General features: G+C 37.6%; 1 protein-coding gene across 1 annotated transcript in view; it reads left to right on the forward strand.

The window, feature by feature from the left end:
* SERAC1 (serine active site containing 1) overlaps positions 1–19811 on the forward strand; it is a 57820-nt gene that overhangs the window by 470 nt on the left and 37539 nt on the right. The window contains exons 2-3 of the mRNA XM_021693106.2: positions 17713–18000; positions 18556–18647. Of these exons, the coding sequence (XP_021548781.1) occupies positions 17948–18000; positions 18556–18647 (145 nt within the window). The 5' untranslated portion in view covers positions 17713–17947. The remainder of the gene's footprint in view (positions 1–17712; positions 18001–18555; positions 18648–19811) is intronic.

Genomic DNA, 19811 nt, shown 5'->3' on the forward strand with positions numbered 1-19811 from the left:
TCCCCAAATTTTGGTGTGTAGGGTGTGTAGTCTAGTAGAGCTCGCTCTTTAATTATTTTTACCGGTGGGGGTATGAGGCTCTTGCTTAGGTTCCTTAGGTGAAATTGTACTTCCCAATTAAGCGAATGCTGCACATTACTACTTCATGTGTTTATGTCATTAATAAACCCAGCTCTTAAATTCATTTCCCTCTTCTTAGCCCTCAAAATTTTTCCTCTTTTTCGTTTCCGTATTGCTGGTTCTGCGCTCGCCCTAGGCATGGTTCTTACAACGTGTCTCTTTTTGATTAAAATATTTTTTTACAATTTTTTTTAATTTTTAAAATTTTTTCAAGTATAAACAGAATGTAACATTAGTTTCAGGTGTGCTATATATCAATTCTGTGCATTAGTCAGTGCTCATCACTGTAAGTGTACTCTTAATTCCCTTCACCTGTTTCACACATCTGCCTATCCACCTCCTCTTTGGCAACCCCCAGTTCTCTATATTTAAGAGTCGGGTTTTTTTTTGGTCTCTTTTTTGTTTCTTAAATTCCACGTATGAGTGAAATCTTATGGTATTTGTCTTTGACTTATTTCACTTAACATTATAATCTCTATATCCATCCATGTTGTTGCAAATGGCAAATTTCCATTGTATTTTAAGGCTGATAGTCCATTGCATAGACTTGCTTTCTCCATTCATCTATGGATGGACACATGGGCTGCTTCCATATCCTGGCTATGGTAAATAATGCTGCAATAAACATAAGGGTGTTTATATCTTTTTGAATTAATGTTTTCATTTACTTTGGGTAAATACCCAGTAATGGAATTACTAGATCATATGGTAATTCTGTAATTTTTTCTATACTCTTTTCCACAGTGGCTGCACCAGCTTGCATTCCCACCAAGAGCGGACAAGGGTTTCTTTTTTTCCACATCTTCATCAGCACTTGTTATTTCCAAGTATCTCTTCTTTCCTCCCCGCCCCCAACCCTCTTGCATGCATTCTCCTTCTTGACCACCTCATTGAACCTCCACTCTTGTGCCCCAGGTGCTGGCCTGAGGCCTACACATTAATCACCTGTGAGTAATCTAAGCACCTCCTCTCAAAACTGAGCTAGTTTTTATCTTTCACCATTACTTCAAAACCTGCTTTTCTTTCTGTGTTTTTCTGAATCATCCAGGTTTAAAATCTCCATCCATTTATTCAGCAAACATTTTTGTGCACCTGGTATGTGCCAGACACTGTTTTAGACACTGGGAATACAATGATGAGCAGGCAGCCAATTACAGTGGGGGGAGAAAGATAGCAAAATCAGTTAACAAGAGGGTAGATGGTGATGTAATAAAGAGTGATTGGGCTCTGGGGAAGAACCTGCAAAATAATTGCAGTATTTATTTGGAAAAGTAAATGAACATAAATAGCTAAGGAAAGTTTGAGACAGAAGAGTAATGCTATCAAAATATAAAACTACAGCATTTAAGACAGTCTGGTAGTAGTAGGAGACAGAACAATGGAACAAAATAAACATCCCAAAACAAAACAAAAATGTGTGTGTATATGTGTAGACATGCATATACATGCATTTATAAGGTAAGGGAAGAGATCACAAATCTGGGAAAGGGAAGTAGCACTCAATAAATGGGGAAAAAATGGCCTTCAGGAAGATTTCTGAATTAAAAAATAACTTCTGTGTACCAGCAATAGCTAACTAGGAATTTTAATTTTTAAAAAGGTACTATTCATACCAGTATTCAAAGCTAAAGGTATCTAGAAATCAAACTGAAGCTGTATAGTCCTCTAGGGAGAAAATTATAATGTTCTTTGAAACACATAACAGAAGAGCCAAGTAAATGGAGAGAAACACTGTATTCATGTGTGGCAAGACTCAGTATCATAAAGGTGTCAGTTTTCCCCAATTCTACAATTCAGTGCAATTCTAATTAAAATTGTACATGATTTTTCATGGAACTTGACATGCTGAACCTAAAATATATATGGAAATCCAAAGTACTAGGAATCGCTAAGTCAATTTTGGAAAAAAAAAAATCAAATGGAAGTCCCTTCCTCCCAGATATCAAAACTTAATATGAAGCCATGATAATTAAGACTACTTAATTGTTAAGTGTTAATTGCTAGTATTGGTTCAGGGTTAGAAAAGTGGTCAGATGGAATAGAATGGAAAGTTAGAAACACACCCACATAAGTATGGGAGTTTAGCATACCACTAAGTGGTCTTTTAAAAACAGGGGCAGGTGTACCCTGTTCACTAAATGATATTGAAATACGTGGTATCCATATAGAATAAAGACTAAATTAGATTCCTGTTACTGTCCATTCACAACAGTGATTTCCAGATGGATTGAAGACTTCAGTGTGAAGGACATCTACATAATATTTAGAAAAATATATAGGAGGCTATATTGTTTCCAGGAAAGGTTTTTTTCACCTAACATAAAATTTACCATTTTAGCCGCTTTTAGGTGTATAGTTTGGTGGCATTTATGTTCTTGTGCAGCTGTCACTACTGTCTATCTCCAGAACTTCATCTCTCTGGGAAGGATTTCTTAAGTTACAAAAAGCACATTGAGGATGCTATTGCATTATTCCAGGTGAGAGATGATGATGATTTCAACTAGATGTGTAACGGTAAAGATGAAGAAAGGTAGATGGATTTGGGCTGTATTTAGATGGCATTGAGCAGGAATTTTGCATGGTTTGGACAGGGGGTGAGGGGAAAACAAGGAATCAGAGGCAACATTTAGGTGTTTTGCTTGAGCTACAAGATAGGTCAGTTATCATTTATCACCAAAAACCATTTGCCATTTGGTTGCCATGGGGAGGATGAATGGAGGAAGACTTTAGGGAGAAAAAAAAGAATTCTGTTTTGGACAGTTAAGTTTGAAAGATCTGTTGGACATCCAAGTGGAAATGTTCCAGTAGCTGTTGGCTAGATGAGTCTGGAAAGATTGTGACTGAAGGTACAACTTTGGGATCACTGGCATATAGATAGTTAAAACTGTGATGTATTAGAATCAGGCTTGGCTGCATTACAAAGAAAGATGCTAATAAAACCTTAACTCTGCATATGATTCCATAGGTAGGCAGGCCATAGCTGGTGGGGCAGCAGCTCCATGATCATCAGGAGCTGCTTTGCATGCTTTGCATGCTACCTCGTGGTTGAGATGGGTGCTTTAATTCCATCTGCCACCTGCTCATAGCAAGGGGGAAAAGGAAAAGGTGAAGAAAGGCACATACTCTTTTAAGGACACTTCTAAGAAGTTGCATGTGACACATCCGCTTAGAGCCCATTAGCTGGTTTCTAATCAGTGGTCACACTTAAGTAGAGGGAGAGATAGGTAATGTTGTCTTTATTCGGTTATCTGTATGCCCAGCTACAATTCAGGTGTTTTATTAATAGGAATGAAGAGGAAATTGGATGTTTAGTTTCTTTGGTTTCTTCTCCGACCAGGGCAGTGAAGCTACCATTGTGAAGCTCTGGTGACTTCCCTGTTGTTAAATTTAATGGAATTTTTGAGTATTTGTTTCATTTGGTACTCATAATCTCTCCCTTTTTACTTTCTGTGTCCTCAGAATTTCTCCTCTGTTCTCTACTTATAGTATTTCATATTTAATGCAATCACATTCATAATCCGAAAGGCTTTTTAAAAATAGAAATTGACAAGCTGACTTTAAAATTATATGAATGTGCCAAAGACCTAGAGTAGTCAATCTTGAAAAGGAAGAACAAAACCAGAGAACTTGTACTACCTAGCTTAAAGATTTATTATAGAACTCTAGTAATCAAGACAGTATGGTATCAAATAGATCAATGAAATGGAATAGAGTCCAGAGGTATGCCCACACTTACATAGACAATTGATTTTCAAACCACAATTTAGTGAGGAAAGTAAAATGTTATCAACAAATAATGCTGGAACTATTGGATATCCATATGGCGGAAAAATGAACCATTTCACCCAATACACAAAAATTAATTTGAGATGGATCAAAGACCTAAAAGTAAAAGGTAAAACAAACTTAAAGGGGAATTTCTGTGACTTTGAGGTAGGCAGCAATATCTGAGACAGGACACAGAATGCGATAACAATAAAAGAAAAAAAATTTTTTTTTTTTAAAGATTTTATTTATTTGAGAGAGAGAGTGAGAGAGAGAAAGAGCACAAGAGGGGGGAGCGGGAGAGGGAGAAGCAGACTCCCTGCTGAGCAGGGAGCCCGATGCGGGACTTGATCCCGGGACTCCAGGATCATGACCTGAGCCGAAGGCAGTCGCTTAACCAACTGAGCCACCCAGGCGCCCAGAAAAAAATTTTGATGAAAGAGACGTTATGAAAGTAAAACTTCTGTTCATCAAAAGGTACATTTAAGAAAGGGAATAGACAAGTCACAGAAGAGGAGATATTTGCAGTATATATGTACATATATCTGATAAAGAATTTGTTTCCAGAATGAATAAAGAGCTGATAACTCATTTAAAACACCAACAATCCAAATTAAAAATGAGTAAAAGAAAAGATACTTCACATTAAAATAAATGTAAATGGCTAACATGAATATGAAAAAGTGCTCAACATCATTAGTTTTCAGGGAATTGCAAATTAAAAACACAAGGAGATACTGCCATGTACCCACTAAAATGGTTAAAACCAAAAAGGCTGACAGCATCATATATTGGTGAGGATGTGGAACAACTGGAACTCTCATACTTTCTTTTTTTTAAGATTTTATTTATTTATTTGAGAGAGAGAATGAGAGAGAGCACATGAGAGGGGGGAGGGTCAGAGGGAGAAGCAGACTCCCTGCCGAGCAGGGAGCCCGATGCGGGACTCGATCCAGGGACTCCAGGATCATGACCTGAGCCGAAGGCAGTCGCTTAACCAACTGAGCCACCCAGGCACCCTCTCATACTCTTTCATTATTGGTTGCAGTGTAAAATGGTACAATCATGTTGGAAAAATATCTGGCAGTGTCTTATAAAGTTAAACATATACCTGCCTTATGACCCAGCAATTCCACTCCTAGGTACTTACCCAAGGTAAATGAAAAATGAAAACATGGGTCTCCAAAAAGTCTTAAATCAGAATGCTCATAGTAGCTTATAGTAGGCAGAATACTGGCCTCCCATAGGTGTCCATGCCCAAATCCCTGGAACCTGTAAATATGTTATGTTATTATGGCAAAAAAGGACTGTGCGGATGGAACTAAGTTCTAGAACTTAAGCTAGGGAGATTATTTTAGATTATCTGCGAGGACCTAATATAATCACATGGGTCCTTAAAAGTGGAATAGGAAAGCAGAAGAGTCAGAGGTAAGGCAATGTGAAAAGGATAAACTGTTGCTGGTTCTGAGCTGTAGAAGGCTACCTGCAGAGGTCAGAGGGTGGCACCCAGACAACTAGCAAGGAAACAAGGACTTCAGTCTGGCAGCTGCATGGAACTGAATTCTGCCAACAGCCTGAGTGAGTGTGCAAGTGGATTCTCCCCTAGAGCTTTCAATAAGTAATGCAGCCCTGCTAACACCTTGGTTTCAGCCTTATGAGACTGAAAACAGAAATTCAATCTAAAATAGTTCCTAGGAATCTGCATTTTAATAATCTGATAATCCTAAAATGACATTTTGAGAAGCACTTTTTTATATACTATTCTTCAATAAATTCACCCCAACAAATGGTTTCAATTAATAGTATGTGCTAATGGCTCATAAGTCTATATAGCTTAGACCTATCTGCTAAACCCACATAATTTAATGGACATCTTACATGAATATTTTATAGGAACCTTAATCTCAGCATGTTGAAATTGGGAATTCATCCTTCTTCTCAAATCAATTTCTATTCCTGTATTTCCCTATTTTGATAAATGTTACCCATATATGCCCCTTTATACCCCAGTATTCCAAACCAGAAAGTGAGAACCATAACCATCTCCTCCCTGTTATTCATTATTCTCCAGCTTTTTCAAGTGGTTATTAGATTCTATTCTCTTAATAGTTCCTAAATCTGTTTCTTCATCATTCTCAGAGCCACTGCTTTAAATCAAGTACATGTTTCTTCTTGATTATCATTAAAAGCCTCCCCAGTAGTTTTCCCCCACTGCTGCTTTGGCTTTCCTCCAGCCTATTTTCAATCTTGTCAAGTTAAAAAAAAATTTATACCATGTTATTCCATTTCTTTTTTTTTTCCAAAGATTTTATTTATTTATTTGGGAGAGAGAGCGAGAGAGAGCATGGTGGGGGGGGGTGGAGCAAGGGGGGAAGAGGGAGAGGGATAAGCAGGCACCCTGCTGAGCAGGGAGCTGGATGTGGGGCTCAATCCCAGGACCCTGGGATCATGACCTGAACCGAGGGCAGACAACTAATTGAGCCACCCAGGCACCTCTGTTACTGCATTTCTTAAGGTTAATTTCCCAACAGTTTCCCATAACTCAAGGTAAACTTCAGACTCCTTAACTTAGCTAAAAAGGACTTTGATGATCTGACTAGCCCCTGCCTTCAATACTCCTGTTTTAGTAATCAACAGAATAAGCTGACATAAAATCAGTAAGGAGAAGACCTGAAAAACACTATTAACCAATTTGACCTAATAGACTTTTGTAGAGCCCTCTGCCCAACAACAGAATATACGTTCTTTTCAAGTGCCTGTGGAACATTCACCAAGACAGACCGTATTCTGTGTCACAAAACAAACCAAGTTTTAAAAGAATTGAAAATATACAAAGCCTGTTCACCAACCACAATGGAATTAAGCTAAAAATCAACAGACATATCTGGAAATTACCAAATATTTGGAAACTAACACACTTCTAAATATTCCATGCGTCAGAAAGGAAGTCACAATATAACTAGAAAATATATTTTTTAAAGATTTTATTTATTTGATAGAGCATGAGTGGTGGGAGGGGCAGAGGAAGAGGGATAAGGAAAGGCAGGCTCCCCTCTGAGCAGGGTTTCTCGACACGGGGGCTTGATCCCAGAACCCTGAGAATGTGACCTGAGCCAAAGTCAGATGCTCAACTGACTGAGCCACCCACGCACCCCGGAAAATATTTTTAATTGAATGAAAGAAAAACAACATTATATCCAAATTTGAAGGATGCAGCCAAAGCAGTACTTGAGAAATTTTTAGTGTTAAATACTGACAGAAAAGAAGAAACCTTAGATCAGTGATTTAAGCTTCAATTTTAAGAAGCTCGAGAAGGAAGAGGTATTTGAGATCAAAGCAAGCAGAGGGCAGAGACTAATAAAGGTAAGAGCACAAATCAATGAGATTGATAATCGAAAAACAACAAGGTAATTCAGTGAAGCTAAAAGCTACTTCCACTACATCAAAAAACTAATGATGTATGGGGCGCCTGGGTGGCTCAGTTGGTTAGGCGACTGCCTTCGGCTCAGGTCATGATCCTGGAGTCCCGGGATCGAGTCCCGCATCGGGCTCCCTGCTCGGCAGGGAGCCTGCGTCTCCCTCTGACCCTCCCCCCTCTCATGCTCTCTCTCTCTATCTCATTCTCTCTCTCAAATAAATAAATAAAATCTTTTAAAAAAATAAATAAATAAATAAAAAACTAATGATGTATGGTGACTAACATAATAAAACAAAATAAAATAAAAAAAATGAATGAAATTGATAAATCTCTAGCCAGACAGGCTAAGAAAAAAAAAAAGAGAAGACATAAATTGCCAAAATCAGGAATGAAAGAGAAGGCCTCACTTTAGATCCTAAGACCTTAAAAAGATAATACAGGAATATTACTTAAAACTTTTTAGGAGCAAAGAATACCAGTTCTACATAACCTTTTCCAGAATATAGAAAAAGATGGAATACTTACTAACTTATAAGACCAGCATTACTTTGATGGGGAAATGAAAGATTTCACAAAAAAAACCCCTAAAGATTAATATCTCTCATGTACAAAGACACAAAAATCCCTAACAAAATACTAGCAAATCAAATTTAAAATATCTAAGGTATCATTACTTCAATTTATTCTGGAAATATTAATGTGATGTATTAACAATCACATATTCACCTTAATAGATGCACAAAATGCTTTTGTCGAAATTCAACAATTTGGGAATAGAAGGGAATGTCCTCAAACAGGTAAAGGACATCTACAAAAAAGTCTACAGCTAACATCATCCTTAATATGATGAAAGACTGGGTGCTTTCCTCCTAAGATCAGGAACAATATAAGGATATCTGTTCTCACTACTCCTATTCAGCATTTTACTGGAGGTCCTACCCCATGAAATAAAGCAAGGTTAAGAAATAGAAGGCATATAGATTGGAGAGGAAGAAATTGAACTGTTCTATTCACAGGCAACATAATTGGGTATGTAGAAATCCTAAATAGTCACCCCCCCCCCCAAAAATAAAAGTCCCAGAATTAATGAGTTTAGTTTAACAGGTCACAGGATATAAGGAAATACACAGAATCTATCATTTTCATATACTGGCAAAGAACAATTGGGAATTGAAATTAAAAAAGAAAAAATCCTGGAAGTATTATTTACAGTTGTACCAAAACCCAGGAAATAGGTATAAAATTTTTAAAATACCTGGCAATGTTTGTATGCTGGAAATGACCAAACAGGTGAAAAAAATAAAAGATGACAGAACAAATGGAGAGGTGATCCATGTTCATGGATTGGAAGACTCAGTATTAATCACAAACTCAGATTTTTTTTTTTTTTTGTAGAAATAAGCTGATTCTAAAATTTATATGGAATGGCAAACTAGGGTAGCAAAAAATTTTTGTAAAAGAACAGCCAAATTCAGAGACATTACTTAATTTTAGGATTACTATAAATCTACAATAATCAGGACAGTGTGGCATTGGAAAAGATTGGGTCAACATATAGATTAGTGAAATATGTAGTAGTAGACACATATACACATCAATTTTTTGGCAAAGATGCAAAGGCAATTAAATGAGGAAATGGTAGTCTTTTCAAATGATTCTGAAACAATTGCATATCTGTATGCAAAAAAAAAAAAAGGAACCCTGATCAATACTTTCACACTATACAAAAATTCACTTAGAATGGATCATAAATCTAAATGTAAAAACCTAAAACTATAAATCTTGTAGAGAAAGGTATAGGAAAATATCTTGGTGACCTTGGGTTAGGCAAAGATTTCTTTTATGCAACAGCAAAACCATGATCCATAAAGTAAAAAATTGATTAATTTGATTTCATCGAAGTTGAGAACTTCTGCTTTCTTTATGAATTTATTCATTTGAGAGAGAGAGAGACAGACAGAACACAAGTAGGGGGAGAGGCAGAGGGAGAGGGAGAAGCAGACTCCCCGCTGAGCTGGGAGCCCAATGTAGGGCTCAGTCCCAGGACCTGGAGATCATGACCTGAGCTGAAGAGAGATGCTTAACCATCTGAGCCACTCAGGCGCCCCAGAGAACTTTTGCTTTCTAAAAACACAAGTTAAGAGAATGAAAAGACAAGCCATAGTTTGGAAGAAAATATTTGCAAATTGTATATCTAACGAAGATCTTTTATCCAGAATATATAAGTATTCCTAAAAGTCAATAAGAAAACAAACAACCGGGGCGCCTGGGTGGCTCAGCCGTTAAGCGTCTGCCTTCGGCTCAGGTCATGGTCCCAGGGTCCTGGGATTGAGCCTCACATCGGGCTCCCTGCTTGGCGGGGAGCCTGCTTCTCCCTCTCCCACTCCCCCTGCTTGTGTTCCCTCTCTCACTGTGTCTCTCTCTGTCAAATAAATAAAATCTTAAAAAAAAAAAAAAGAAAAAGAAAACAAACAACCTTGTTAAAATGGACAAAAGATTTTAACAGACTCTGTACAAAAGAATAGAGATGGCAGAAACAAAATATGGAAGGAGTCCAGATGTCCATTGACAGATGAATGAATAAAGAATATGTGGCACATATATATAATGGAGTATTTACTCAGCCATCAAAAAAAGGATGAAATCGTGCCATTTGCAATGAGGTGGATGGAACTAGAGAGTATTATGCTAAGCGAAATAAGTCAGAGAAAGACAAATACCATATGATTTCACTAATAAGTAGAATTTAAGAAACAAAACAGAGGAAACATAGGGGAAGGGAAGGAAAAATAAAATGAGATAAAAACAGGGAGGCAAATCATAAGAGACTCTTCAGAAAACAAACTGAGGGTTGCTGGAGAGGAGTTGGGCAAGGGGATGGGGTAATTGGGTGATGGGCATTAAGGAGGGCACTTGATATAATGAGCATTGGGTGTAATATGCAACTGATGGATCACTAAATTCTATTCCTGAAACTAATAATACACTATATGTTAACTAAATTCAATTTAAATAAAAACTAAAAAACAAAAAGAAAAGAAAATAGGGCAGATAAACACATGAAAAGATGCTCAATATCATTGACCATTGAGAGGATGCAGGTTAAATCTATAATGAGCTATTACTTCACACCTGTTAGAATAGGTAAAATAAAAGCAACTGACCATATCAAGTATGAATTAAGTTGCAGAGCAACTGGAATTCTAATAATTTACTGGTGGGAATATAAAATGGTACATCCAGTTTGGAAAAATTTGGCAGTTTCTTATAAAGTTCAAATACATTTACCTTTTGACTCACATCTAGGTTATTACCCAAGTGAAATGAAAATTTATGTTCATACAAAACAAAACAAAACCGGTATGCAATGTTTATAGCTGAAACAATCCAAATATCCCTCAGCTGGGGAATGTATAAGCAAACTAGCAATATCCATATAATGGAATAGTACTAGCCAATAAAAGGAATGAATTACTGATATAACAACATAATTCTCAATTGTGTTTTGCTAAGTGAAGGAAATCAGACTCATAGGCTACATGCTATATGTTTTCATTTATATGACATTCTTGCAAAGGTAAAACTAAGGTCAGGAAAACATATCAGTGGTTTCCAAAACTGGTATGGAAGAGTAGTCCTGTAGGAAAGTGACACACAGGTTAATTAACTGGCTCATAAGCATATGTCTAGTTGTATTTTAAAATATGCCCAGGATTTTGTTTTAATCATGTATTTTAAGATGACAGAAAGACAACTACATTAAGAGGTATTATTATTTGTAGTTCCCAAGAGGAGGGCCTATGCCATGCCATGCATGGCCACATGGAGAAGTATTAGGGTTGGTCAGGAAGTAAAATTGAGGGTAAACCACTGGCCAGAGCCTTTGTTATGGAATTTGTTGGAAGGAATGGATGAGACAGGATAGGCAAGTTGAACAATTTTAGGATTGGCTAGTTTGAATAATTTTGGTAGGCTCTGGGCTATAGGGGTGGTCCCTAATTATCTGATAACTTGGTCCTGGATTGATTTGGGGCAAAAGGAATATTGGCTTGGTGTGTAATGGTTAGATAAAGGAGGTGTTTGGGAGTGCGGACTATGGATTAGTTGGGTTGCCAATGGAAGATGTGCTCACAAGCAAGTTGTTTACAATTTCTAGGAATTAGCTAAACCTGGGTCCTGAAGACCCCCAAATGTCAAAGCATTATAGAAGGTACAATCAGTACAGGTTGTTAGTGGAGCTGGGTTTGACACTAGGCAGCATGGTTCTACAAGAACATTCTTAACCTCTTTATTATTTTGGCCTATAAAGAAAGAAAGATTAGACTTGCAATGGATTTCTCATGAGCAACAAAGAAAGATTAGACTTGCAATGGATTTCTCATGAGCAACAAGAAATATCAGATGAAATATCAGTGGAAGTATCATTGATGTGCTGGAAGAAACCATCTGTTAATCTAAACCCAACTAACCGTGTTCTAAGAAAGAGGGTAAAATGCAACATACTGAGACATGCTGAGAGTGAGAGTGCTAACTACATGTAGGCCTTCATGAAAGAACTACCAAAAGATATAACTTCATCAAGAACGATTTGAACCCAGAAGGAGGTTGTAGATGTAAGAAGCAATGGTAAGGAAAGAAATTGGCAAAACTGTTGGTAAATATTTGACTGCTTTTAAAAATGACTCATTTGGGAGGATAACAATATTGCTTAAAGTTACACTTTATATAGCATGTTTAAAATGCAATTATTTTCTAAATGAATAGAAATAAATAGTATAACTTTAAACCAGTTAAAGGATAATAAAACTTGGATCTGTCCAACATATAATAAATGTAAATGGATTAAATTCTTCTATTAAAAAACAATTTTGAAATTAAATATGAATAATACCAAAAGATTATAAGCATGATGGGGAAAGATATGATAGTTAAATACTTGTTAAAGAAAAACTGGTAAGGACATACTAATGTCATATGAAATAGAAGTTAAGGCAATAAATGTTAATAAAGAGGGCACATATAGGATGATAGAAGGAATAGGGTAGTAAGGTTCTAATCATAAATTTGCATGTACATAATGACACCTTTTCACATCATGATAAATGATAGTATTCATTTGGCTCACCAACTGGGGATTTCTGCATTAGAGGGTAAGATATATGAAGGCAAGGACATAGTTTTCATGTTTATTGCTATACCTCCAGTGCCTGGAACACTTCCCAGTTCATAGGGACTTAGAGAAGTATTTGTTGAATGAATAAATAATTTAAAGAAATAATGGATAGGGGAAGTTGACAATACAGAAGCCATTATGAAGATTATTAAAAACCTCTCTCAGGTATTGGTAGATCATAGAGACAAGAATTAGTAAGGCTATAGAAACTTTTAACAATATGCTTATCAAACTTGATATAATGGATATAACTAAATTCTGCTTTTAACTAAGAATAAATTTGTGTGATACATTTATAACTATTGATTATTACCAGCTAGCAGAACAAGTCTCCACAATTCCAAAGAATCTGTGCTATATAGTGCAATAAAAAGATAATCTTTAGAAATTTCATGTTTGGAAACTAAAAACAACCCTAAACAACCCATGGATTGGAGGAAATCATAGTGGAAATATCAGGGCTTGTGAAATTTAGATAAAGCAAAATTTAGAGGGGGAATTTATAATCTTTTTTTTTTTTTTAAGATTTTACCTGTTTATTTGACAGAGCAAGTGAGTACAAGCAGGGGGGCAGCAGAGGGAGAGGGAGAAGCAGGCTCCCCGCTGAGGAGGGAGCCAGACACAGGACTCGATCCCAGGACCCCGGGACCATGACCTGAGCCAAAGGCAGATGCTTAACCAACTGAGCCACCTAGGTGCCCCGAGGGGAGTTTATAGTTTTAAATTCGTTTATGAAAGGTCAAGAAATGCTCCTAGTATATTAGTTAAGCACTATTGAAGAAGTTAGGAAAAGGACAGAATGAACCCAAAGAAAGAAAGAAGGACATACTGAAGAGCAGAAATAGGAAATAAAATAGAGATGATTAGCAAAACCAATAGATAATTAAAAAATTAATAAATTTTTCAATTACTAAACTTCTACAAGACTGCCCCCCCCCCCAAAAGGTACAAATAAGCAATGCCAAAAACAACAACAAAAAGGTAGACAATTTTAGGCATGAAAAAGATCTAGAATAGCATGAACAATTTTATGCTAATGATTTTGAAAACTTAAGTGCCTATTTTCTTGAAAAATACATATTATCAAGACAAATTCAAAAAGAGAAATATCTAAATAAAACAGTAATTGTAGAAATAAGTGACAAAAAAGCATGTTAGCAATCAGATACAATGTGTGGACCTTGTTTAGATCCTAATTGTAGCAAACCAATAATACTAAACAAAACAAAAGTTTATTAAATAATTGAAACACTTGATATTTGATGATAGTAAGGAATTTGTTTTGACATATGGTGGTTAATTTTTTTTAAGGAAACATACTAAAGTATTTGCAGATTAAATGATAAGACATTGTAGATTTGCTTCAAAATAATGGGGTATGGTGGTGGTGGAAAATGAATGTGGTTTTTGGTATAGCTTACACTGTTCAGTACAATAGCCACATGTGGCTATTTAAATTAAAAATAATTAAAATTAAATAAGATAAAAATTTTAGTTCCTTAGTCACATTCCATATTTTCTCACTGGTAGTGCAGATATAGGAAATGTCTATCATGCTGAAGTTCAATTGTATAGAGCAGGTTTATATGAAACAAGATTGGCCACATGTTGGTGATTTTTGATGCTGATAAGATCCACTTGATTTCTCTCTCTACATTTTATACATTTGCATATGTATTTTCCATGAAAGGAAGAAACAGAAAGGAAAAGTGTGTGTGACCCTTGTGAGAAAATTACAAAAGGTCTAAAAAACTTGAAGATGTAACTTTTCATGAATGGGGGGACTCCATGTAATATGAGTTCTCCCCAAATTAATATGTAAATTCAATTCAGTGCCAGTCAAAATCCAATAGCCAAGACAGTCCTAAAAAGAATGGGGATGGGAGGGCTCACTCTAGAAGCTATCAAGACTTATTTTAAAGATATAGGAACTAAGAAAGATGTTACTTCATTGATGTAAGTTTAGACGAATAGATCAGTGGAGCAAAATTGTCCAGAAATGAACCCTAGGTATATTAGACCTTGGTGTATGGAGGATTCTTCTAATCAGTGAGGAAACTATGGTCTGGTAATAAATGGTCTTAGGATATTTGGTTTTACGAATATGATTATTTGATTTTAGACATTCTGGGTTTTAGGTGTTTGTGGTACTTAAAGTGGAAGTGTGCATTAGGCAGTTGAATATGTATGCACCTGCAGCTTAGCAGACAGACCTGGGTTAGTTATAGAAATTTGGGAATCACAAGCTTATGGTAGAGCTTTGTGAGGAAAAAACTGAAATTTAAGAAACAAAACAAAACTGAAATTACTCAGCCAGAGAATATAGCATGAGAGAAAAAGAGGAGCATAGATGGAAGCCCCTGGAACACTAATATTTAAGGGCCAGGTGGAGACAGCAGAGCCACCTGGCAGCCCAGTGAGGGCAGGGGCTCTGCTGTCTTATTCACATCTCAGGTTTACATTCCCAACAGATGATAGGTGAGGTGCTCAATAAATGTTTGTTGAATGAGTAATGGGATGGAGCAGCCAGCAGTGTGAGAGTAAAACCAGAAGACCGGGAGTCATAGTAGCTAGAGCAGGAGAGAGAAATGAAATGTTTCAGAAAAAGCAAAATGATGCCTGAAAAGTGGATTTAGGAACAAAGATGTCACTCACTGATGACCTTCAGGAGTGCTCTGTCAGTGCTAGAGAAGGACCCTGGAGAACGAATCTTAGGAAGGAAGGTGCGACGAGAGGCACTTGGATCGAGGGACGGTTTTTCCCCCCTAGTCATTTGTTTTTTGTTTTGTTTTTGTGTTTTGATGGGAGAACATTGGAAATCCAGTATTTAGGGAGGAGGAATAGAAAGCTGAAAGAAAGGGAGTGAGGATCAAGAAGAGAAAAGCAGCTAATTAATAAATCAAGGTCCCTGTGGAAGTGAAAGAGTTGAGACCTAGAATAAGATTTCCCCTTGGAAAGGGAATAAGATCTTTTCCTCAGAAACTGGGAAGAACAATGCAGAAGAAGTTCCATTTTGAATCTGGAAAAGGCAGTGTAGATGAATATAGATGAATAGACATTTATAGGCCAAGATGGATTTATCAGGGAGTTATGAACCTTATGCTTTGGATGCCTTACTTGCATGGGCCCCTTCGAGTGCTATGAGTTACTAGGAGTTGTAATGTCCTGGGGGGAGAGGGAATGCCAGATTGTAATCCAGAAACATTTTTTTTTAAGATATTATTTATTTATTTATTTGACAGAGAGCGCAAGTAGGCAGAGCGGCAGTCAGAGGGAAAGGGAGAAGCAGGCTCTCTGCTGAGCAGGGAGCCCGATGCGGGGTTTGATCCCAGGGCCCTGGGATCATGACCTGAGCCGAAGGCAGCCGCTTAACCGACTGAGCCACCCAGGCGCCCCCAGAAACATTTCTATACAAGTATTTCTGACATACTAACAAAATCTCAGAAGAAAGGTATCAAAATTTCTGACTCCAGTCATTTATTGTGTTATCTTTTCTCATCCTAAATAACTTTTATTTTAGTACCTAATTTGGTATTTGTGATTTTGTGTTTGTGTTTTTTTTTTTAAAGAGCCCCACCCCCCTTGAATAAAAGTTAAGCCCCTCAATACCTGGATACATCCTTGCTTGTAGGTAAGGGGGCAGAAGTTGAGGGAGTTTACAGTTTTAACTTTCTCAGTCAAATAAGAGACAAGATCATTTGAGAGGGTAGAGGTAGGAAGGAGGCTTAGAAGGGTATGTGGGTCATTTAGAACAGTCATTGTGGGGATGAGGAGAGAACTGATTAAGAACAGCAGAAATGATTCTGAGAACCCACTCCCAATTTGTCTTTTATTCTCCCTGAACCACTCCCCGACTCTCCCCCACCCCCTCCCCCGGCCCCTCCCCTGCACCCCATTTTGGCTCTCAATGTGTAGGAACAAAGAAAGCATATTTCAGGTTAGGGTTGCGGGCTACTAGAAAGAGGAGGGGTCTAGGGGCGCCTAGGTGGTGTAGTCTGTTGAAGCATCTGACTCTTGGTTTCTGCTCAGGTCTGATCTCAGGGTTATGGGATTAGGCCCACATCAGGCTCTGTGCTCAGTGCAGAGTCTGCTTGAGTTTCTCTCTCTCTCTCTCTCAAATAAATAAATCTTAAAAAAAAAAAAAAAAAAGGAGGGATCTAGTACTGTTGAGGAAGGCGGCAGAGAGTGATGTGTGGGAGGGAAGGACAGCCACAAGACTGGCTGCTCACTCCCAGACAAGTAAGGGATGGAAGGTTAGTTGGGGCTGGAGAGCAGAGAAACCATCAAGACTCTGAGCGAATTGCTAGAGAGTTAGAAATGGAGCATTTTATTCTGGAGAGAGCTGCAAGGGCCAGTGATGTCATCTGAGGAAACCCAGAAGGAAATAAGATGAGGACATATTTCCAGTAGACTTAGATTTATTCCGGGATTTAGTAGAAGGGAAGCCTGCCTGGGCTGGTTGGGGGGCGGGGCGGGGGCGGGGTGGGGGGGGATGTTTAAGTTAACAATGTGAAGCTTTTTAGGCCAGAGAAGTAATAGCAAAGAGTATTTGTATGATGTTTTACAGTTGATTGCTTTCATAGTGTCAGGGTTGAAAGAAGCAATACGTATTTTTGCTCTGTATTTTTGTTTTACTTAAATTGTCATGTAGTAATTAAAATGCAAATCTGTACACAAACTCTAAGTAGTTTACATTGCATTCTGCCCGAGTTTCATGAGCATCTACTTCGTTGCAGTCTTTATATCATTTTTTTACAGTATCCTTATGTCTCATGGAGGAGTAGTAGCAACCCATTAAACAAGTGAGAAAATAAGAAACAATGACCTTTAAAATAGTGACCTTTACAAGTTTACCTCTTGCCTAAACCAGTTTGCTTAGTTATCAATTGATGTGCTGGAAGTACAAGAAAAAATGCAAAAGCTTTTTATTTTGTGTTATTTCTCTCTCTCTCTTTTTTTTTAAAGTAGGCGCCACACCCAATGTGGAGCCCAACGCTGGGCATGAACTCCCAACCCTGAGATCAAGACCTGAGCTGAGATCAAGAGTTGATATTTAACTGACTGAGCCACCCAGATGCCCCTATTTTGTGTTATCTCTAAGAGACATTTTTTAGATATTTACACCAAGTAATTTCCTCGTTATCCCTATAAAGCTGCTAGAACTTTTTATATGTTGAACCAAAAGACCTTTTCTCACATGAATTCCTCAATATGCTTTTCTTCTTTTCCTTTATAGCAAAAACGAAAGAAAGAAGTCTTATCCAAAGACAATCTGATACGATTCTAGAATACTGAGTTGTTCCAGAAACGATTGCGTCATATTTCAGTCATCTTTACTCAGTCGATGAAGTAGTTGAATGACAGTTCTCCTTCTCCGAAAGGATGCCAACAGTTAACAAAGATTTTAAACCATGTTGGGTACCATCCTGAAGGAGCTAGAGGAGAGCTAAATACTTCCATGGGTTCTAAGTATGTCTTCCATTTTGAGCGCTTTTCATTTCTGTAGGGCCTTCAGTCATCAAAGGTAAATATAAACACCTATTTGTATACATATATATATTTTAAAAGATACTGAAAAATTTTTAAATTTATATATTGACATTCTGATTAATAATTGGTGTTTTCCTGCTTCCTTATAATCATTGTTCACAGTTGGACTCAGTTTGAAGAAGAATAAAGTACTAACAAAATACTATTCTAGTATGTCTTTTTTTTTTTTTTTAAAGATTTTATTTATTTGACAGAGAGAGACACAGCGAGAGAGGGAACACAAGCAGGGGGAGTGGGAGAGGGAGAAGCAGGCTTCCCGCGGAGCAGGGAGCCCGATGTGGGGCTCGATCCCAGGACCCTGGGACCATGACCTGAGCCTAAGGCAGACGCTTAACAACTGAGCCACCCAGGCGCCCCTCTAGTATGTCTTTTTTAAGGATGGGATTTCTTTTTTAACGGAGAAGTTTTTTTCCTGGTCTTGAAAAAATCTAACTCTATAGGCAATCCACTGTGATTGTGGCATTCTTATAGTTAAATGTTTTTAATTAGCTGTCAAGTTAAATTTGTTTTAATTGTTCTAAATACACAGAATGTCCCTGGCTGCTTATTGTGTCATCTGCTGGAGAAGAATAGGAACCTTAACTCCTCCACCCAAAACTACCACATACTGGAGAGATATCAGTGAGTACAGTTTAAACAGTATTTCTAAAGGAAACATTGATAGAATTGTGGCTGAGTTTTCCAGGTGGTCCACAAAAACTTACTTAATCCATGATAAATCTCAGATTTGTTTCTGTCTTTTCTATACCATTGGTGCACCCCAAATTTGAAGGCCAGAGCCATCAATACTCCTTTTTCTTGGGAAGCTTTTCCCCTCCCGTTTCCCCTCAGATTCAGGCTCATCCTTTCAAACTCAAGTATCACTACATTCTCATTCATTATTAAGTTTGTGCAAAATAAGGTGCCAGGCACATGTATTAGGTTCTGGGAATTCAGCAGTGGGCAAAGATGTTGTGCTTGCCCTATGGGAGGTTAGGATCTAGTGCTGGTCTACTATCTTTATTTGTAAATCTTTGTTTACCTTATTCATTACTAATCTTTATTTGTAAAAGAGAAGATAGGCCTAGATCATGTTTCATTCATTGTGCCAGGTACTATTCTAGGCCCTGAGGATACAATATGGATTAAGACAAAGTCCCTGTTTTCATGGAGCTTCTGTTTGTTCTTTAAGATAGATCTTTTTTTTAGGATAGCTCCTTTTCATGTAGAAAATTCTATGATTCTGTATTTTAAATATAAAAAGAGGGGTTGAGACAGAGAAGGGAGCTTTTCCTCTCTCATCATTCCTGAAGACCAAAGAGTAGTGAATTTACTTTAGGATAGGAGAGTAGTGAATTTACTTTAGGATAGGAGAAAAGCCAGTGAAAAAGAAACATAGCAAGTTGGTAGCAGTAGAGAAGGAAACAAGCTGCTCTCGGGGCCCACAGGGTTGGGCGGGGGTCGGGGGAGTGGGGGTGGGTGGGAAGGAAGCCATCTTAGAATAAAAAAATAAAAAATCCTAGAGGAGTCCCATAGTCAGGAAGCTCTGTCACAACTTCTGATCTCATCCCTGCTGACCTCCTGGAACTGTCCCCTTCCCAGTTCTGGAACCACTACTAAGGTCTTGGAGTTTGGGAGGAATGTCCATCTCCCTTGCCTGATGTCTAGAGAAGTCAGTCGAGTTGAGTTCCTTATCCCTCCATAGGGAGGATAAATGTGTTCTCAGTAGCCTAAGTTGAAACTCTGACAGCAAACTGCAACCTCTACACATCCAATGAATTAAAGGTTATGTAAGTTTTGCAGGCA

The sequence above is a fragment of the Neomonachus schauinslandi genome, chromosome 8 (assembly GCF_002201575.2).
Source record: "Neomonachus schauinslandi chromosome 8, ASM220157v2, whole genome shotgun sequence".
Taxonomy (NCBI): domain Eukaryota; kingdom Metazoa; phylum Chordata; class Mammalia; order Carnivora; family Phocidae; genus Neomonachus; species Neomonachus schauinslandi.